At 43.6% G+C, this 22,540-nt stretch overlaps 1 protein-coding gene across 2 annotated transcripts; it reads left to right on the top strand.

Annotated features, from left to right (window-relative positions):
* The first annotated feature begins 3,193 nt into the window (after positions 1–3,193).
* On the top strand, positions 3,194–18,209 carry LOC147030872 (betaine--homocysteine S-methyltransferase 1-like). Of its 2 annotated transcripts, none has more exons than XM_085875395.1 (8): positions 3,194–3,278; positions 3,454–3,621; positions 14,430–14,542; positions 15,730–15,921; positions 16,122–16,269; positions 16,546–16,728; positions 16,849–17,077; positions 17,822–18,209. In XM_085875395.1, the coding sequence occupies exons 1-8, from the start codon at positions 3,209–3,211 to the stop codon at positions 18,000–18,002; spliced, it is 1,284 nt and encodes a 427-aa protein (XP_085731521.1). In that variant the 5' UTR covers positions 3,194–3,208; the 3' UTR covers positions 18,003–18,209. The 2 variants fall into 2 exon arrangements, with proteins under 2 accessions (XP_085731521.1, XP_085731522.1); XM_085875396.1 differs by having other exon boundaries at positions 3,270–3,392; positions 3,489–3,621.
* Positions 18,210–22,540: the final 4,331 nt, after the last annotated feature.

Below are 22,540 nucleotides of genomic sequence, written 5' to 3'. Positions count from 1 at the left end.
CCACCTTATCCACTGCGCCACACCAGGCTCATAATGGAGAGTAGCAAATGTAACACCATTATTTAAGAAAGGATCCAGAGAAGAATTGGGAAACTATAGGCCTGTTAGTTTGACTTTCGTGTTGGAGACGTTAATTACCTCCACCACCGAAGGTAGACGGAGGTTATGTTTTCACGTCTCTGTCTGTCTGCGAGCAGGATATCTTAAAATGTTATGGACGGATTCTGACGAAACTTGGTGAACAGGTTGGTTATCTCACAAAGAACAATTGTTTCGAATTTGGTGAAGACCCGGATTCGGATACGAGAATGTTTTCAGTGATTCTTCAACGTTGAGAGATAGGACCAAAAATGATACACTGAACGATATAGGATATCACAAACAGGTATGGATGGGTTATGACAAAACTTGGTCGGCAACAACAATCCCATTCGATTTGGTTCAGCTCCAGATGCTGATGCGACATTAGTGGGATACAAAACGTAAACTGTTCAGCCTGGTGGAGGTATGCGCTCCACAGAGTGTCTGTAATAGTTGGGGATGAGATGGGAACCATTGAAATAAATATAAGTTAATTAAAGGCAGTCAGCAATGATTTAACAAATGGAGGTTATGTTTAACAAATCTATGAGAGTTATGCGAAGCAGTTTCTGATTGTGTGTGTGAGGGAAGTGCATGCATATCTTGATTTTCATAAGGTACCAAGGAGGATGTTCTAAGTTCAGGTGAGTTCTTCTGGAGTGGCATTTCATAAGGTACCGGGGAGGATGTTTAAAGCTCAGATGAAAGCTTGTGGAGTGGCTGGTTGGGTAGCTAACTGGATTAGTAATGGGAAGCAAAGAGTGCTTGTGACTGGGAGGATGTAAGTAGTGGCGGGGTACCGAGCTGTGTGATGAGAGCCATGTGTCTGTCGCCATTTTTCTCAGAGATGGCGGAATGAATCTTCGTCAAACTTTAAGAGGTTCATCAGTGAGTGCCGGACAGTGTTTTTGGCAACAACAACAAAAAAACCCTGAAAAAAATTCCAATTTTTTGTTTTTATCGCTCTGTCGCGCCAAATGGACGACCTTTGTAGCGATGTCAAAGATAATATTACATAATCCCCGATATTAAATGCTTTAAATATTCGAAAGGAGGCTGTTACGAGGAGATATGATGGAGATGTTTAGCATAACAAAAAGTATAGATGATATAAATGCTGAAGAATTATTCAACAGAGTAGACAGTGATCGGACCAGGAGCCATGGCTTGAGAGTAAAGAAGAGGAGAGTGAAGACGGTAGTCAGGAAGGGGACTTTCACTCAGAGAGTAGTTAATGCATGGAATGGCCTCCCTGGAAAGATAGTGGCAGCAGAAACAGGAGATGGGTTTAAATTAGAATTAGATAGGTACCTGGAAGTTATGGAGATGGAGGGGTATCGGGGATGTCGACAGGATTTTTAGGTAACCTGAGTGTGGATAGGTGATTGTGTACATGTATTGAGTGGGATGTCTGTGAGAAGGTCTCGTCAAGGGTGCTGGGTCGCTTCAGTGCTTCACCCAAATCAAATGTTCCTCAAGCCTTGGGTATACCATCGTGCTCACAAATAATTAAGAGGTCACATGGTCTGGCAGCCATATTGGATTGAACAAACATCTGTCATATATATATATATATATATATATATATATATATATATATATATATATATATATATATATATATATATATATATTTCTCTTGAACCATGTTATCAATCGACGTGAAATGTCACAGTTATGATCTAGTCATGGGGAATATATGTTTTAAATTTCAATCGGATGCGTGGTCTGGCAGCCAGAATTATTACATATTTTGTATCTTGGTTCAGGGATTTCAATTAAACTTGGTACAAACATTATAATATTGATGTAATAATGTGGGAGGAGGCATATCCTGGTGATGTCGAAGAGTGATTGCCCTTCCAGTTTTCATCTGGTGTTTGGTGTAGCGCAGGCACGATGGGCCGAATGGCCTCCTCCTGCATTAAATTCCCTTCTTGTTACTTGTTAAAGTGACTAGCAAGTTGTCCGTGCCCACACCCGATTATAAACGGGTGTAGGGATGGAGGAGGCAAAAATGCAAATAGCATCTTCAGTCATCGAGCTGGCAAGCTGGGAGCAACAATTCCAATTTATTTCCACATCTGATGCAATTTAAATGCTCTAAAAGCAGTGAGTGACTCCATTTGAAAATGTTTGTTCGATTATACGTAGCTGTTTGATTCATAAGGGTCCATAATTAAAAAAAAATTGTTTTGGTGGCAAACTTGCAAATCAATTGGTCGGATTCTAGCTTCTCCGCGTAGGTCAAAGCAAAGGATTATTATTTTCTATCTCATCCATGTTTTCTATCACGGTGGAGGGAAGCCAATTAAGGATGCCAGTTTTAAAGTGTGAATTCGAGTTTGGACAAACCAAGAAAGTTTGTACGTCAACAGAACCTAGCCAGACTTCGGTATGGTCTTTGGACGAGCAGCACAAATTGTCATCATAATTATATAGACGTTTTGGACCATGACCTTTCAGGCCAGGTTTTGAGTTACCCTCTCTCTTTCAGCGAGCTGCCTTGATGGCGTGATCTGCTTTTGATCTGATGGTGCGGTGTTGGATCGGCTATGGAACGACGCCGCCTGGAGCTGCTCCGTTGCAGCACCGATACTCGAAGGGCAACCTTGTGAGGCATTAAAGCTCATCGGGCAGATTTCAAGAATAGCCTTCTATATGGGCATTACCATTGCCAAATAGGGTAAGTGGCACTAGATAAAATGGGATATGAATCTGACATGTCTTGGCGGGTTTTGGTAACTTAAGTTTGTCTGTAAATTACAGTTCCCCTCGTTATTAAGGTCCACTCTGGTCTCTGTAAACATCCTTTTCAAAGGTCATCCGTACCAGACTGTGATCAGCATTTAAATTTTAAAGAACATCAATCCTGCGACATCAACTGTGTGGGTTTTCATTTATGGTTTTGAAAGAACCCTCTGCTCGTCCATCGCAGCTGAGATAAACACGAAGAGGCATTGCGTGTTTGTTGCTGTCACCTTTGCCATATATGGGACGGCTAATCTCATATCGGTTTGGTTCTGAATTTGGTTCCCTTACTTGTAACCGATGCTGCTTTGCTCTTGTTTGTTCGACGTTGTTTTGTACAGCTGTTTCTTAAATCTCATTTGATAAACAAGTGACCATGCTGCAATCTAACCAAAGACTCTGCCAGAAAGTTGGCTACCCCAATCTCCACCTCCTGCCTCCCCAATGTGAGTGCAGATTCGGGTATAAAAGTGCCACGGTCTTTCCTTGCTTGTGAGCTATTAGTTCAACTGTTTGACATAATGGTACCTGGAATAAGCGGGTCCGACGTGGGGAAAAAGGTAAGCCTTTCTGAAATGTCTCGAACCATAACTTTTCCACATTCTTATGGTCTTGGGTCAGGTGGCTGCATTTTAGAGCGCTCTGTGCACCGGCAGGGATTCCTGGAGAGGTTGGAGGCCGGAGAGGTGATCATCGGTGATGGAGGGATGGTTTTTGCACTGGAGAAGCGAGGCTACACCAAGGCTGGGTGCTGGACCCCGGAGGTCTCCGTGGAGCATCCGGAGGCTTGTAAGTCACGGTCCTTAAAGATCTCCAGCACTTTGATCGATCAGCACAGGAAACCTGGTGACACGTTGAAACATTATTTGCCTGTCTCTGGCACCTTTTATTTGTCTGTCTCTGGAAGAGATGTAAAGATATGTGCATATGATATCTGGAAATATATATTTTCTTGGAAAACAAAAAAAAAATGAAGGAAAAAGCAGAGTGAAGAAAGAAATGAAAGCTATTCGGGCCTTTGAATTATTATCATTGGCAGGAATGTTGGGTGCATGTCCATTGCTGCACTCACAAAGTGGAGATGGTGGTGAATGAGTGCAGACACCGATTCCAACCTTTCCTTTTTGAGATGTGCGCAGTTCATGGAAACTATTGTATAGACAATATAGATGCTGTCAAAAGAGAGCTGTCTGTCTGTCTGTCTGTCTGTCTGTCTGTCTGTCTGTCTGTCCCTCCTTGAAACATGGAAACGTTCCTGCGTACATGGCGTTTTATGCCATGTTGCATTTATCGGGTCAGAAGGGCCCTGTTGTACAAAATTGTTGCTCCTGGTTGGTCAGGCAGTGAGGCAGAGGTAATGTGCTCGTGTGGCTGACGGACGTTACTGCTCACAGATCGTGCAGCTTCGGCTGTTATGGGATGCGAACTGTGCTCCACTACTCTAACAAGCTACAAGGTTTAACATTCTATAAATATGTTGTTGTTGTTCGTCTTTCGGCTGCTCCCGTTAGGGGTCGCCACAGCGGATCATCCATTATGATCCGCATACTGACTTGGCACAGGTTTTACGCCGGATGCCCTTCCTGACGCAACCCTGGTCGCCTCTTACGACACAGGGATAAGGATTGGGTTTCACCATGATTCCGGGCTGCCCTACACCCTCTCATAGCGCGGCCCAGTGCAGGGCTCCCGTCCTCAAGCGATCCTCCAACCCAAGCCTCCGAGTAGCCAGATTACAGGCGCACGCCACTACGCCCGGTTATTCTATAAATATATACATCTACATTTATTTGTTTTTATGATATGTATATATATATATATATATATATATATATATATATATATATATATAAATATATATATATATATATATATATATATATATATATATATATATATATATATATATCACATAACACTCTGGTGATATGTTTGCCTACCCCAATTTTCTCATCCCCACTCCTCTAGTCCTACACCCTCCCCCTCTCCCCTAACCCAACGATTTTAAATTGATAAATCTCCGGTTGAATCAATGTGGTGTTGACGCAGCACTGGCTGCATCGGTCAAGTGACCTCTTCTTGTGTATCTTTCTGACACTATCCAAGTTGAGTGAAAATAGCATTCCGTTGCAGAACTTTGGAGTGTCTGTCCTTGTGACTTGTTTACATTTTCAGAGAGAACCCAGCTGAGCAAATTTGCAACAATTTTGATCGAACGTGGTAATTCACATTGGGCTATGTCGACATGGGGGCATTTTGACACAGGGATCATATGACTTGTGTAGAAACAAGTAAGGGTCATGGTTAAAAAAAAATTATTCATGTCGATGTACCAATTATCTCAGAAAAAAACATTATTATCCTTGAAACTGGCAAGATGCCACCTTCATGGGATGTGTGTCGGCCCAAGCATATGTCAGCAATTACTCAGAAAGACTAGATTGCAAAACATTTTCCAGTGAAGGACTGCTGGTCCCCTGTTTTAAGGTAGTGGGACTCTCTCCTGTGAAATTTACCCCCCCCCCAACACTCCCCTTCATCCCTACTTGTAACAGATGCTGCTTCGTTGTTGTTTGTTCAATGTTTCTTTGCCCAGCTGTTTCTAAAATCCCACTTGATAAACAAGCGACTGTGCCACATTAAAAGCACAGGCTCTGCCAGAACATTTGCTGTCGCAATCTCCATCTCCTGCCTCCCCCCAATGTGTGTACAAATTCAGGTATAAAATTGCCACGGTCTCTCCTCGCTTCTGAGCCAGTAATTGTTAACAGGTTAGTGCAATGGCACCGGAAGTAATCCAGGATAATGGAGGTAATGAGGCGTCTGCATTAATATATGGGATATATGCACTGATGTATGGACTCCCTTCGGCATTAAAGAAAATTGGTACAAATTATTGGCTCATGGAAGAGCAAGGACATCAAGGGTAGTAAGGCAGCGTGTTGACCATGACGACAAGTAAGGGAATCGGGAGAGGATGCGAGGGAACACAGTAACGTGCATGATAGAGGTTTTGGGAAAGGTGAGGTTAATGGGGTAGATAAGATTGCAGGTAGCAATGGGGGATGACATGATCATATAAGATGGTGGTTTAGTGCTTCCTTGAAACCCTGGAGGTAAGAGCAGACTTCAGGAAGGTGGTGTTCCACAAATAGGAGGAAAGCAGAAGTGGAGTGAAGATGGGTGGTCAGATCATTGTAGAATATTTTATAATTTTTTTTTACAAAAGGTGTTCATGACAATGTACCTACCTAAGTGATCCACTAAGGCAGTGATCTTCACTATTGTTTAAGAGGGGGGCCACTTTTGCCGAGAAGACATCAGTGTGAGAGCCGCCACACCGCCTGCAGGACTCCATAATGGCTGCTTCTCTGTTGTGGTTCATGGCCGACTGCATTGTAGTTCCTTGCAAGGGAACAAGTGTTATATTTTGCCTACTTAATATGTTGATAGGTTTTTGTTTGCACACACGTTTCACTCCAGTAAAGTTTGTGAGTTCTTATAGTTCATGGACACTTACGAACACCATCTGGAGCGGCAAAATGTAATGATTTTTTTTTGTTATTACATTCTGTCTGCAGATTACAAAGACAACCCTGATGAACTTTATGCCAGATTGACAGCTTATGGTGTCAGAAAGTATATCGATCCAATATGACGGCCACAAAGTGATTCGATACAAATGGATGTAATAGACCTACATACCTGCATACATGGGGAGCATGCGCCACAGCGCATCACTGCATCCACTTTCAGTCGGTACTCCAGGGGCCTCCGTCTGGCCATCCTCAGGCAGATGCGTGGCCCAGCCCCGTCTCTTTAGGATCGGACATTCCAGGCACCCACGCGAAGGGACCGCCTCAGGTTAACCCGAGGAGACCGCCGTCTGGTGAATGACATCTCAGCACCACGCCTGAGTGTGTTTTGTGGAATGAAGTGTTTTGTGGTGGCCTGGAGTGCAAATCCTGCCACCAACCTCCTAGAAAAAGGAACCGACTACAGGAGGATGTCCGCAGACGCAGTGGCACCAGATATAGATGGCCGTTCGCTCACAAGGATCTCCTCCACCCTTTGGCAGGTTTTATATTTAATCTTGCTGGGTGTCCCTGTCCATACACCCTCAACACCAGGGGAATCTGGTGGAGGGGGAGCCAGTTTAGTCGCCGACACCCGACCATGAACACGTTAGTACGGGTTTACATGTTACACTTAGCAAGTCACAGATCTGGTCTGGCCTGTCCTGACAATCATGGATCTACAGATAAACATTTTCCATGGATTCTTTGAAAATTTGGTATGTTGGCTTGTTTTAATCAGCGGAACAATGTTGTTTCTCTTTTATCTCTATCAGTAATTAAAGAGCAGCAAACATCAAGGAAAATTTCGCGCAAGTTCTTTCACAATAAGCAGAATAATCCTGTCCAATCCCGAAAAGATCAATTTCAGTGATTGCTCAACATCCGGAATTCCAATTGAACCCCCTCCCCCAAAAAGTCCATTTGCAAGACACTGGCAATCGGGTAGCTTGCAAACTTTGGAAAATCTGCAGGACATCAGCGCAAGGACTACATCTGTAAACTGGGGGGGTTGTCATCCAGCAAATAACAAGGTGGTCATCCTCTTGACTCCACCCATGACTATTTTCAGGATTTCTTGCCCTGGGAGAATGTTCCACCTCTCAAAGCATGCTTATATTTGGACAATGTTCACATGGGGGTAGCTCACATGACTCCACCTACCTACATGTCTTTGCCCTGAACAATTGATACCGCAGCTCGTCAACTTCCCTGGTTTTAGACCTGGTTGAGTGCAAAAGGGCACATTAAGTCTTGAAGAATACTGAGCAAGTCAGTGCACTGGGACTATTCCTTCCCCAACTGAGTGAATCTATTTATACTCCATGGTTTTCTGTAGTAGCTTTATAGAATAGCTGACCTTTCCTCATCCAGTGAATCAGTGCCATCTTAGTAATGCTTCACAGACATTATGACCAACTGATGCAGACACTTTGCTCACATCATCAAATGTCATGGGTTTTGGTGATGTACATATGACAGTCTATGTCCCTGCTCAGAGCCAGAGAGAGGATAAACATGCCTGTGCCTTCCGAGGCAATGATCACAGAGGCAAACTCGGGTGCAGCATATTTTGCATGCGACTGCACGTGGGTGTCTACTTCCTCCCATATAGAACACTTCAGTGGAAACAGTTAATCAGGAGGATTTGTCACTTGGGTGACTTGCATGTTGAGATTGTACAGATTGGACTGTATTCCTGGATTCATCTGAGTCAGTGGATGTGAGCGTGTCAGTTATATCAGGGTAAATCAAGTTCTGTGTTGATTCTGTCATCCCTTATAAAGTTGTGAAAACATCCAAACTAGAAGGGCACTCAGGAGAGCGCCTCCCTCCACGACATGATGCCTGATCCACGAGAACATATCGGGCCCAATACATTTTGAAATATCATATTATATATCGTTTTTGGCCCTATCTCTCAATGGTGAAGAATCATTTTTGAAAATTAAACAATTCTCGTATCCAGATCCGGATTTTCATCAAAATCGAATCGATTCGGCCATGCCACACACCCAACCCGTCCACAAAATTTCATCCAAATCCGTCCACAACTTTGTGAGATATCCTGTTCACAAACAGACAGACAGACAGATAGGGGTGAAAATATAACCTCCATCCACCTTCGGTGGTGGAGGTAATAACTAGACGTGGATTACCAAGGAACTTAAGGACTTAACTTAAATAAAAGAAGTCAGCCTTTTTAGATGGAGATTGACCGCAAGTGAAACCTATTCAGAAAGAAATTGATACACAAGTTACAGAGTCGAAAGCAAATTATATACAAAAGTTAGAACGGGATTTTAAAGGAAATCATTCCCATGATGCTTGCCAGAAAATGTAGACCACAGTTGGATACAAGGACAATTCAAAGAGTTGGATACAAGGACAATTCAAAGAGTTGGATACAAGGACAATTCAAAGAGTTGGATACAAGGACAATTCAAAGAGTTGGATACAAGGACAATTCAAAGAGTTGGATACAAGGCAATTCAAAGAGTTGGATACAAGAACAATTCAAAGAGTTGGATACAAGGACAATTCAAAGAGTTGGATACAAGGACAATTCAAAGAGTTGGATACAAGGACAATTCAAAGAGTTGGATACAAGGACAATTCAAAGAGTTGGATACAAGGACAATTCAAAGAGTTGGATACAAGGGCAATTCAAAGAGTTGGATACAAGGACAATTCGAAGAGTTGGATACAAGGACAATTCAAGGAGTAGGATACAAGGACAATTCAAAGAGTTGGATACAAGGGGAATTCAAAGAGTTGGATACAAGGACAATTCAAAGAGTTGGATACAAGGACAATTCAAAGAGGCTAGCGGAGTTTACGAAACACTTTGGAGATCATCTGAATGATTTTTGTTTCGATGTTCATTATTTCAAATTTGAGAATGATTATATTGTGGAAATGTGGAAGGACAATATCCAGGAGTCGGATAAGAGTCTCTTTGTGAATGTGTATGAGGTTCGTAATGTATTTGCTCAGACTAAGGTAAGCAAGGCCAGTGGCCCAGATGGTATTTATAATAAAGTTTTGAAATAGTGTCATAAACAACTTGCCACTGTGTTTACATATATTCATCAATCAATCTTTAACTCCACCACCGAAGGTGGACGTTGGTTATGTTTTCATCCGTGTCTGGCTGTAAGCACGATATCTCAAAAAGTTATGGAGAGATTTGGACGAAACTTGGTGGACATGTTGGGTGTGTGACAAGAGAGTATTTTGGGTCATCTGGGTCTTTTGGGTATTTTGTGTCTTTTGGATCCTCGTGGTTTTCTGGATCTTTTGGGTCTTTTGGGTCTTTTAGGTCATCAGGGTCTTTTGGGTAATCTGGGTCTTTTTGGTTTTCAGGGTCTTCTGGATGTTTTGGGTCTTTTGGGTCCTTCAAATGTCGAGAGGTCTCAGCAGTCTAAAGGGTCAAAAGATACATTCCAAACATTCCAATATAATTAATGAATAGATGTACATAATTAATAGACACAAAAAGTATGACACACACACACACACACACACACACACACACACACACTGACGTGTGTGTGTGTGTGTGTGTGTGTGTGTGTGTGTGTGTTATTCAGCTGTATCCATGGCTGATGCTAGTTTGTACTACCAGCAGAGATAAAAACACCCCTAAACATTAATTGGGGTCAGGCTGATCCTCTGTAGCAAGTCTGGATGTAATCGGACCAGAACTGTTGGAGGAGTAGCAACACACACACACACACACACTCACACACACACACACACACACACACACACACACACACACACACACACACACACACACACACACACACACACACACACACACACACACACACACACACACACACACACACACACACACACACACACATACACACACACACACACACACACACACACACACAAACACACACATACACACACACACAACATAAACACTAATTATATTAAGGACAAGCAAATACGACCTGTCGCTTCGCTGACGGGAATACTGAAGGGGGGAGGGAGAAAAAGAGGGGGGAAGAGGAGAGAGGGGTGGGGAGAGAGGAGGGAGGAGGAGCAAAGAGGAAATGGGTATCGAGGAGGGGTGGGGGAAGGGAAGACAGTGTGAGGTGAGAAGAAGGGAAGGCAGATGTGCGGTGGAGTGTTGATCAACACCCGGATCAACGCTCCACCGATCACCAACTCACTCAGGGTGACGGAGCACGAACCACTCGCTCAGGTTGACAGAACACTAACCACTCACTCAGGGTGATGGAGCACGAACCACTTCCTCAGGGTGACAGAGCACAAACCACTCAATGAGGGCGAAGGAGCACGAACCACTCACTTAGGGTGGTGGGGCACGAAACATTTGCTCAAGGTGACGGAGCATGAAACATTTGCTCAGGGTGATGGAGAACAAACTACTCGCTCAGGGAGACAGAGCATGAAATATTTGCTCAGGGTGATGGAGCACAAACTACTCACTCAAGGTGACGGAGCATGAACTACTCGCTCAGGGTGACGGAGCACAAACTACTCGCTCAGTGTGACTGAGCATGAACCACTCGCCCAGGGTGATGGAGCATGAAACATTTGCTCAGGGTGATGGAGCACAAACTACTCGCTCAGGGTGACGGAGCATGAACCACTCGCCCAGGGTGATGGAGCATGAAACATTTGCTCAGGGTGATGGAGCACAAACTACTCGCTCAGGGTGACGGAGCATGAAACATTTGCTCAGGGTGATGGAGCACAAACTACTCGCTCAGGGTGACGGAGCATGAACCACTCGCCCAGGGTGATGGAGCATGAAACATTTGCTCAGGGTGATGGAGCACAAACTACTCGCTCAGGGTGATGGAGCATGAAACATTTGCTCAGGGTGATGGAGCACAAACTACTCGCTCAGGGTGACGGAGCATGAAACATTTGCTCAGGGTGATGGAGCATAAACTACTCGCTCAGGGTGACGGAGCATGAACCACTCGCCCAGGGTGATGGAGCATGAAACATTTGCTCAGGGTGATGGAGCACAAACTACTCACTCAGGGTGACCTAGCATGAATCACTCACTCAGGGTGACGGAGCACGAACCACTTCCTCAGGGTGACGGAGCACGAACCACTCAATGAGGGCGACGGAGCACGAACCATTCACTCAGGGTGACGGAGCACGAAACATTTGCTCAGGGTGATGGAGCACGATCTACTCGCTCAGGGCGATGGAGCACGATCTACTCGCTCAGGGTGATGGAGCACGATCTACTCGCTCAGGGTGGTGGAGCATGAACCATTCGCTCAGGGTGATGGAGCACGAACCACTCGCTCAGGGTGACGGAGCACGAACCACTTCCTCAGGGTGACAGAGCACGAACCACTCACCCTGAATGACGTGGCGCGGCAACAGTGTCCGCAGTGAGTGAATGATTCGCTCGGAATGACGTAGCACGGTACCGCAATCAACAATGGACGCTCGCCAAGTGGCTTATGCACTCATGCAAGCATTCCAATGAAATGTTTTTTTTAAGGAAGGATTGGCCAGGCTGTTGCTGCATATCCGTAACAGATCGGATTCCTTTAACTTTAAAGCTCGTCTTCACCATACACGCAGCAGTTCATGAAATAAAATGAATTTGTTCAAATAATGACTTTATCCACAAAAGAGTTGCAGCTTAATGCAGAACAACCCTGGAGACATCGCAAAGTTCAATATTGGCCATGAAATAAACATTTCAGATAATCTGCCCTCTTGCCTGCTTGTCTGTGCACGCGTCACGTGGCACATCAGTTCGAGGTCCACGCAAACATTCTACCTTTTTTTTTAAAACGTCTGTTTTTCACCAGATTTCCTTTGATTGCCTGTAGAGCACTTCGTGAAACCTCCAAAAATATAGACACAGATCCGGCACATGCTCTGGATCGAGGAGAAGCAGGGGACATGGCCTTGCTTGGTTTTGGTAAATACTCAAGCTTAGTTATAAGACTCATTGTATCTTTAAATTATCAGATTTCACAACAGATTTCGACAATTATTTAGTTCGGACTATAAACGATCCTCAAAACCGAAATAATATTTTGTGGATACACTTTAATTAGTCTGTGAGTGTGGATCGTTGAAAATCGTATCATCCAATGTATGAAATCGCTCCAAGTTCCTAATTTGAAAACTATCATACTTACAAATGTGATGTATATAGTAATCCGTAGCTACGATGAACATGCATTCGATATGAGTGAGGATAGTGGAAAAAAAAACTTTATCGTAAAGAAATTGTTGCGGCCTGTTCAAAGTCAAGGCATGGTTGAGCAGGCCAAAAAACATGGCGGCTTCAGACCCCCAGAGGGGTTATCAAGGAAACGCCTTAAGTCTCCAGAGAGCGAGGTGGCCGAGGACCACTTGATGAAGGATATAATTAAATAAGGCCGTTAATTCTCTCCAAAAGGGGTGTTTTAATTAACCCAAACACCCAATTTTCACTCTTGCACTTCCTTGGAGTTTTCTTAGTGTGCGTACAAGGTTTCTTTGGCCCTTTGATAATATTTCATTATCCTAGAATAGAACAAGTTTCTGAGAAGGTTATAAGTGTTTGGACACAAAGATCAATAATAAATTGAAATGGAGTAACAATTCCCAAGTTTTGGCTGGTAAAGCAAAGATTGTACTTTTGAAGGAAATCGAGTTTCATGTCGATAATAGCATTTTGGGGGGTTTTTTTTCCGATCAATCATTCTTTTCAAAGTATTCTAACTCTCAGTTTGAAAAATGTACATTTAGTAATTAGTTAGAAGATAATGTTAAGAGATTATAAGGACCCATAAAGATTGTCGAGAGTGTAATACTGATAAACCTTTCTTCCATTTGTTCCCTGTATGAGAAACATGGTGTGTTGAAAGTTCACAAGATAATGCAAGACCCATATCACACCCACTTCATATTTGTTTTGTTTTAATCGTTCAGGTATTCACCTGTCATGCTTCACTTACCTTGCATTGTCGTTTTGTACCATCATCTGTGCCTAATTTCATTGACACGTCTAATGATAATGCGTAAAGGAAATGATGCATCACTTTTGAATTGAACTGACAGTGGATGAAAAAAAAATGTCCATGTTTCATAATGAAATGCAATGATTTGTTGATGAAGCTTGATACTCAGCTGTGGGTTGTTTCCCCCCCCCCACCCCCCCAGTTTTGTGAGAACAATTTAATGAGAGTAGTTTTTGATTTCAGAAGACAGAAGGTGCCTCCACCGCTTTATCCTGTGCCATGCAAAATAAAGCTCCTGACCCACTGTTTACCCTCTGCAGTTTTTAGTGGAATTGTCGTTGAAAGACATCGAACACCACATCACGCGCTGACTTCCTGAAGCAGCATGCAAATCTGCGAGGAAGATACTGTAGCTTCTGACGGTTCTCCACAGGTCATGTCTCATCATGCACTTTGTCCACCAAACTTACTCACTCTGATATACGTGAACGACAGAGGAATCGACATCTGCTGAAGATGCATCCCTCTCTAGGTGACTTGCCAAAGCTACCTTGAAAGTTTCTTTTTCAACGTTTCATCACTTACCCAGCAACCAGGATATTGGTAAAGTAGGGTGGACCCAGGATCGTTCTCATCTGCAAGTTTCTGCTCCGTGCAATTAGTACCATGTGACCAAACAAGTTGTGGTCTAGTGCTTGGAGGATCATCTCTCCATTGGATACTTAGGTCTTTTTCCTGTTTCTTCACATCTGTGAATGTTTTCAGTTTGCTTTTGAAGCTCTTCATGGAATTTGTTTCTTCTTTTCAATTTTTGAACATCATTTACAACATCAGGAGTAACAGCAGTGGCTTTGGAAATGCTGATCAGCTCAGTCTAGTTTCCGTCGATTAGACTGTTCCATCAGGTTTGCTGCCTTTCTCTCTGTGACTACATAACTTGATCACAAGCTCACTTTCTTTTGACCACCATTTCAGATCGCATCGTCTGACCTAATGAAACGACAATGCTGTTCCCTAAACTTAACCCAATAATTGTGTGTACTCTTTGCAGTGAGGCAGATACACAGGGAGTTTTTGAGGGCAGGAGCCACTGTAATGCAAGCCTTCACTTTCTATGCGAGCGAAGATAAGTTGGAGAACCGTGGGAACAAGCCAGCAATTTCGGTGAGTATATACACATTTCCACGCAATAGAGAGTGTTTTGATTCATAATTAATGATTGTCCATCAAATGATGGTTGAAGAATGGGACACTTACATTAAATTAACATTCTCCTGTGAAGATGGTGGTAACCAACAGGAAGACCATGCCATGACAGGCACTACTGGTGAAGATGGGACCGATGTGATGAAGTACAAGTCTTGAGCAGTTGCGGGAGCAACAGAATGAGCAGTGTGATTGCCATTGGAGGAACAGCAGAAGATGGCAATAATTGTTTGAAGTTCAACGTGCTGGTCAAGAGGTGATCGACCCATCATGGCAGTACGGTGATTCTCTGGCATCCGTACGTTCCTGTGAGCATTGGACAGTGGTTGACTCTTCATTCCAAATGCAACGTCCTCCTTCTGGACTTCATTTTCGAGTATCTACCTTGACAGGACATCCAACTTGTAGTTCTTCTCCCTGAGCTTCAGGAACAGCACTCTCCGTCACATTTTCTGCTCAAGGAAAGATAACCTCATTCAACCAGTCCTGCTTTGGTCTGATTGCCAGGCTGGTTGTGTTTCGAGCTAGTCTACTGGAGGAATGTGGTGACTAGTTTGTTGAGATTTGAACCAAGGTGCTCTAGGTAAGTGTGTCATAAATCAAACTTGTCTTTTTTTATCTTTTGGCTAGCAGGATGGCCCGGACGTGTGCACACTTGTCTCCAAGCAGTCTAACCTGGATTTGCATCTCAGCCCAGCTCTAAACTATCATTCCTCTTTCACAGGCAGGGTGATTCATTAATGTGTGTGTGTGTGCCATTCGTTAGATGGACATTAAACTGGTGTCCTGTCTGCTCACATTGGTTGATGGATGTCAAATATCCCATGGTGGCCTTTGCAAAGAGTAGATGAGCTATTGCTGACACCATGAACAAATTCCTGCCCTGACTTCCTGTGTCAGAGTGGTGACCCATTCAGGATCGCAACCCTCGCCATATAAACTGCTTCAGCAGCACCGGCGCTCTGTACAGAGCATCGTTTATTCTTTGATCACCTTTTGTCTTGCCACGTACTTGGAGACATTGGTAGGCCAAACCTGCTGCAACTTTGTTTATTTTAGAGTCTACTCTGGAGATGTAACAACATACAGCATGGGTAAAGCATGAGAGTGATCGTGACCACTTCCATGCACTTGGGTGTGCACAGTGCTGGCAGGTGAATGAGGCTGCATGTGACATTGCACACGAGGTCGCAGCTGAAGGTGATGCCCTGGTGGCTGGTGGAGTCTCCCAGACACCGACGTACCTCAGCAATAAAAGTGAAGCCGATGTCAAAGCCATCTTCCAGAAACAGCTGGACGTCTTTGTGAAAATGAACGTGGACTTCGTTATTGCAGAGGTCAGTGAAAGCATAACGGAGGGTAGAAGGATGTCGTTGGTGTCTATGGATTAATCCGAGAGCTGTTCTTTCATTTCCAATATGTGAACAGTCAGCAATTGTGAAAAATGCTAGTTCGTGTTTCCTCTCCATCCCCACCTTCAATGATACCTACGTAAAGTTTCCTCATCTCTCTATGTATGCATCTGGTGCACGTGCAGTATTTTGAGCATGTGCAGGAGGCGGAGTGGGCTATACAGGTATTGAAGACCTCAAATAAGCCAGTAGCCGCCACCTTGTGTATTGGTCCAGAGGGCGACCTCCACGGAGTGTCAGCTGCAGAGTGTGCCATCCGACTAGTCAGGGCAGGTTTGTAATTCCAGCTGACACATAAAGGTGTGTAAAACGCTGTCAAAGTGACAACATTATGGGCAAACTATACACTTGGACATTTGTATGCCTTTATGTACTGTAATTAGTTGTAACAATTTGAAAAATCCAAAATGCTTGAGGTTGGAGGTTGTTTATGCCATTTAAAAGTGGTCAGGTCAAGTAATCAAACTTGATGATGTAAGAAAGATTAACAACAGAAGAGGATATAATGTGCTTTAGCGAGCTGTACGTACTTCCACGTCTTGTTTGTAGGTGCCCAGGTGGTTGGAGTGAACTGCCACTTTGACCCAGAGACCAGCCTTACAGCCATACGGCTGATGAAGGAAGGACTAGAGAGTGCGGGGCTCAAAGCTCACTTGATGTGCCAGCCCCTTGGATACCATACACCTGATTGCAATAAGCAGGGCTTCATCGATTTGCCTGAGTTTCCCTTTGGTGAGCACGAGCCATGTTATTCTCCACTTGCATGTAATAATGTTGCTCATAGTTGATTGTGGGGGTGGTAGTCCTACATTTTGAGTTGTGCCCACTTGCATCATTTGTGACCGGTTGTAGCCTTGGAGCCCCGACTGGCCTCTCGCTGGGACATCCAGCATTATGCGCGTGAGGCCTACAAGCTCGGTGTGCGTTACATCGGTGGCTGCTGTGGTTTTGAAGCGTATCATATCCGTGCCATTGCCGAGGAGCTCGCCGTTGAGAGGGGCTTCCTGCCTGATGGCTCGGCAAAACATGGGAGTTGGGGCGCAGGACTCGCAATGCACACCAAGCCTTGGGTCCGAGCCAGGTAAGTCATGAAAAGTGGGTTCCTGTGGGTTTAAAAAAAAAAAAAAATTTTTATGTAAATATAGTCATGAGGAAGTCTTATCCAAAATTGCAATGATGTTTTGAAATAAAGAATATTAAAGATCAACAACATATACTCGTTGCAAATAATAAAATAAAAGCTGGTTTAATTTTTCATCGGTTTTGAGCAAAGAACCAAGGAGCAGAGTGTAGCATCTGCCAAAAGCTTGTCTAGCCGATCCAGGTGGAACACGAGTGCAGACATCGGTGGGCCTCAGGGCTTCCTCCTGCGTCGAAGTTCCTTGTAAGGGAACTCGTATTATCATTTTTATTTCGTTTTTGTTGTACTTTCGTTGTCAAGGATGACACTTTACATGGGTTTGCTGGTCAAAAAAGGTCTTCAAGGAAATGTTCACCGCAAAGTACGGAGTGTGTCCATAGGCCTTTTGAAGTGTGACAGACTTGCGCAGCCTTGCTAAAAACCCATTCAGCCACTAAAGGTTCGTCTCACCGAAATTTTAAGACGCCTACACCATCAGTAATTGTGTGTTTTTTTTTTTCCAAGTTTAACCGGATACATCGATAAGCTGACTTTGCTCTCCGCAACTGGGTCTGTCGTTTGGCTGCTTGCAACGAGAGCGGTTTAAAGCACATTTCGCTTAAAAAGCGTTGAGCACGAATGGTTTCCATTTTGCTGTTACTTTTATTCTTCATTGCAATTATTTTTTTATACAAATTTTTGTAGGGCACAGAAGGAATATTGGGAGAAGCTCCAGCCAGCTTCTGGCCGCCCCTACTCAACTTCTTGCTCCAAGCCTACTGCCTGGGGTGTGACACAGGGCCATAAGGACCTCACACAGCAAAAGGAGTGCACCACGGATGAGCAACTCAAGCAGCTCTTCCAGCGGCAGCAGATGGTCTCATAAATTCTGGCCATTGTATCTTTCCTTGCTTCTTTTCGGATCAAATTTGAATCCCAACCTCTCGATTGATGAAATCCAATTGCAAGTGACGTGTCACGTTCACCAAAGTGCAATTGAAATAGTCTCTTGCACGTTGATTGGAGAGCATCCATTTTGCTCATTGTCACTGTACCATGAAGATTGTAAATAAATATTTGAAGCAAGGTTGCACATCATGCGCCGTTCTTCTTCCTTACCTTCATTACAAAACCCTGTGTCGTGTTTATATGACATGGCCGATTGACGTGTCGATCCTCCCATCGTCTTGAGTACAGTGAAATTATTTAAGCTGCTAGTTAATTAAGGGTCGGGTTAAGGAATTCTTTTAAAGACTTATTTTATTGATATTTCTGATTTTCTGGGAAATCCTCTTTATCCCTTCGATGATGACATCCTTCATCCTTCAGATAGGCAGGTGGCAGCCTCTTCCCTCTCTGTGGACTTTGATAGAAATAACAAGCTGGCACAAGGTCTGCCAACAACCCCTTTCTGGTGAAACTCCCAAAATCCAGAAGCACTGCTTAACCTCCACTCCTTCAAATCAACTTCCACATTCTCTTCGATCTCATCCTTCCCTGCAGGTTTTCAACACAGGTATTCACCACCATAGCAGATCATCCCCCCCCCCCATCCAAAACCATGATCATCAACAGCAACATGATCAAAACAATCTTTACACAAATATTCCAGGGGGAAAAGGATTTGCTCCAAGCCATGAATTGATATGGGGTCCTGTACCAGTGGAACCCATGCAAAGATATCTGTCCTTTTCTGGCAGATCTCCAGCCTCTGTCACGCGTTCTTCCCAGTGGCCAGTGAGTATCCTGATGGAATAAACAACCGACTTGCCCTTGCAGTTTGCCAAGTGTATGATGATTCGGGAATAACGGGACGAAGTTCCGAAGTTAATGGGTGAGCGATCATTCCCTGCATTTAGGGTGACTCGTTTCGTCCTGTTGTGTGAATCGATCCGTGGACGTGAGCCCAGGTGTAAGTGAAATGCAAAAACAACAGGTGTGAAATGGAGCAGAACACACGTCTGAAATAGCAAACGACATTCTCGCTCAGCGGTCTTCGAGAAATAAAGTTTGCCAAAGAGCCCCGACAGACAAGAGCCATAAATAGCATAGATCAAGGAGGAAATACTTAAGAACTGGTCCTGTAACTCCCCAAGAGGATATATCTACATACTAGATATGGGGAAAAAATCTATATTATATTATATTATATTATATTTGTATTATATTACTATAACATTTTTTGATCCCGCTCCCCCTTCCAACTGTGGTGTTATTTATACGAAGTCAAGACTCATGGAAGAGCGAGAACACATAATTTATCAGAACGCCACAGAACAAAAGGAACAGCAGAAAAAGAGAGAGAGAGAGAGAGAGAGAGAGAGAGAGAGAGAGAGAGAGAGAGAGAGAGAGAGAGAGAGAGAGAGAGAGAGAGAGAGAGAGAGAGAGAGAGAGAGAGAGAGAGAGAGAGAGAGAGAGAGAGAGAGAGAGAGACAGAGAGAGAGAGAGAGAGAGAGAGACACAGACAGAGAGACACAGACAGAGAGAGAGAGAGAGAGAGAGAGAGAGAGAGAGAGAGAGAGAGAGAGAGAGAGAGAGAGAGAGAGAGAGAGAGAGAGAGAGAGAGAGAGAGAGAGAGAGAGAGAGAGAGAGAGAGAGAGACAGGGGACACCAACAGGGTTGAGGGATAAAATAGAGGGATAATTGCACAAATAAGAGGATTGAAATAAAATAGGTACAGGATATTGGGTGGCCGACTGAAAGAAAAAGGTTGTAAGGTGATGTTTTCTGGTGTTCTTCGGAGAAAGAAGGAATATAATTCATGAGCAAGGGCTACCTGGAAAGGGGGGGGGGGTGCTGACCCAAGCTGGGCTGGGTGAGCTTTTCCTGGCAGTGATTTCGTGACTTGTCCAACATTGAAAAGTTATGGAATTATTGGCCTCATGGTGGTTTTACCTTTTGCCTACTGGCTGGTGGAAAACTGCCAATATACACTACTAACAACTCCCTTCTGGTGAAACTCCCAAAATCCAGGATCAACTGCTCACCTCCACTCTATTTATTCCTCTTTTTTCCTGCCTGTGGGACCAACTTCTACATCCTCTTCAATCTCATCCTTCCTTCCAGGTTTTCAAAACAGCTGTTCACCTCCATCTCAGATATCATCCACCATCCAAAATCATGATCTTGTCGACCTTCGTTAACCCCCCTCTTGATTTTTGGGCTTGATGCTTCTGCTGTGGTGTTGATTAAAAAGAAAATCCTTGTAAACTCTGCAATGCAGCCGAAATTGGTTGAATGTGTGGGGCAGGTACCCCCTTGTGCTCAGAAGCTTTGCAGCAAATGCTGGTGTGCAGCAAGGGTTCATGGTCACCATTCCAGTGAAGAGATTATTTGGCATTGAAGACAACATAAGCTTGCCAGCTCAACTGTTGGAGGTTGTCCACTACATGCTCATGAAGGCCAGTGAGGCAGAAACTTGACCATGGATTGATTTTCTGTCCAAGGGGGTGCACTGGCATTGATATTTTTTTTCTTATGCAGCACAAGGCTGCAGGGTAGCATCATTGGCTGAGGATGCGGCTGTACCGCTGATGCAATGCCCTCCGTCAGTTCGGGCAGGAATTTGGAATTTGGCCATGGTGCCTGGCGAGAGCTCGCTTCCTCTTCGCTAAAAACATCCAACAACTAATGCCAGCAGATGGGACTCTTGTTTAACATCAATCCGAATGATGGCACATGCATTTATGAATCACCCAAGTTGGCTGACCAGTACTGCAGGTAGCGGTCAATGGAGCAGCTAACTCACTGCTTGTTTGCAGCAGTTGGCTCTGTGCCTTTCACAGATTGGAACTAAAACCTGGAAGTAGCTATTGCAACTGATATATATATATATATATATATATATATATATATATATATATATATATATATATATATATATATATATCTACTACACCTACACCTACACCTCCAACACTGTGGTGCCCCAGCCAGAAGGTTTAATTGCCATTCCACATTGCATTTTTAAAGTGATATCTCAACATTAAAGAAAAAGGAAAGGTCTTTCGGGTGGAAGAAGAAGAAGAGGAGAAAAAAGAAGAAGAAAAATAAATAAAATAAAGAAAGATTAAAAATGTTGCTTTTTGGAGGAAATCTCCACATTTGGCAACCGTTTGCATTACAAATCAATCATCACCAATCCTCGTTAATCATGACTCACTGTAGAAATGAGGAACACACATTTCTCTGGTTGACTGAGTCCCTTCAAAGCAAAGGTTTTATTTTCAGCTGTAGGGTTTTTTTTTTCAAACACGGCTTAAGAGGGCTTGCTGCAAAAAGGCAATACAACAAGTGGACAATACTTTGCAAGGTGTCAATACAAGTGAGCTTGATTGAAGGATTGAAATTATATTTTTGTTGTAAAAAAAAGAATAAGAAGAAACTTTTAACCTTGGTTATTTCAGCTGTGAAACATTTGATCAAAACATATCATTTGCCTTTTTTGGAAACAAAATAAGAAAAATCGAAATGAAACGAGAAACACACTCTTTGACGTCCTGACGTCGACCGATATGCCTCCACCCACACTTCTACATCATTATACAAACTTCTACCAAATTTGATTTAAATCCCTTCAGCTGTGCTAAAATATCTCATTTTTACCTGGCATGACCTCTGACCTTTAACCTTTTACTGCCAAAATCTAATGAGTTCATCTTTGCATCATCATCAAATAGAAAACCAGATACTGCATTGGAGTCATCAGAAGGAGCCCAAGTAAGCAAAGAGCAAAGTTGGAGTCATCATGAAGAACCTGGATAGGATTTGGGTTTCAGCCACTACTCCTCCACCCTAATATATACTTATACCAAGTTTGGTCAAAATCCCATCACTGGTTCACAAGTTAGCATGGTAGCATGATTTTTACCTCATGGGGTCATTTGACCTTTGACCCCATAATCTAATCAGTCAATCATTGCATCATGATACATACCTGTACCAAGTTTGACTAAGATCACTTCAGCCGTTATTAAGTTATCTCGGCAACAAAAATCTACCACGGACGGACGCACGCACTGACAGACGGACAACTCGAAAACATAATGTCTCCGGCTACTTCGTCAGGAGATGAATAAAAATAAACCTACAGCTTTTACACATTTCTGCAGCTACAAGACCGCGACCATTTTTCAGGCGGAAATCTGTGAACAAACCACACGGTTACAAAGGATCAAAGCACATTAACTTTCATAGAAAATATGGGAAAAATAAGGGCAAACACAATCTAGTCTGTGTTCGAAAGCTAGCTTGGACAAGCATGCACCAAAGGAGAGAGAGAGAGAGAGAGAGAGAGAGAGAGAGAGAGAGAGAGAGAGAGAGAGAGAGAGAGAGAGAGAGAGAGAGAGAGAGAGAGAGAGAGAGAGAGAGAGAGAGAGAGAGAGAGAGAGAGAGAGAGAGAGAGAGAGAGAGAGAGAGAGAGAG

Source organism: Eptatretus burgeri, chromosome 3 (genome assembly GCF_056783735.1).
Source record: "Eptatretus burgeri isolate ZD-2024b chromosome 3, Ebu_testis_v1, whole genome shotgun sequence".
Lineage (NCBI taxonomy): Eukaryota > Metazoa > Chordata > Myxini > Myxiniformes > Myxinidae > Eptatretus > Eptatretus burgeri.
This window is presented reverse-complemented; position numbering and strand designations above follow the sequence as displayed.

Bases quoted from the DNA above. Each gene is read 5' to 3' on its own strand.
- LOC147030872 (XM_085875395.1), top strand. From the start codon at position 3,209: ATGCTGCAATCTAACCAAAGACTCTGCCAGAAAGTTGGCTACCCCAAT. The intron at 14,543-15,729 runs GTGAGTATATAC...GGGTGTGCACAG, and splicing joins GGAACAAGCCAGCAATTTCG to TGCTGGCAGGTGAATGAGGC. The intron at 15,922-16,121 runs GTCAGTGAAAGC...GTGCACGTGCAG, and splicing joins TGGACTTCGTTATTGCAGAG to TATTTTGAGCATGTGCAGGA.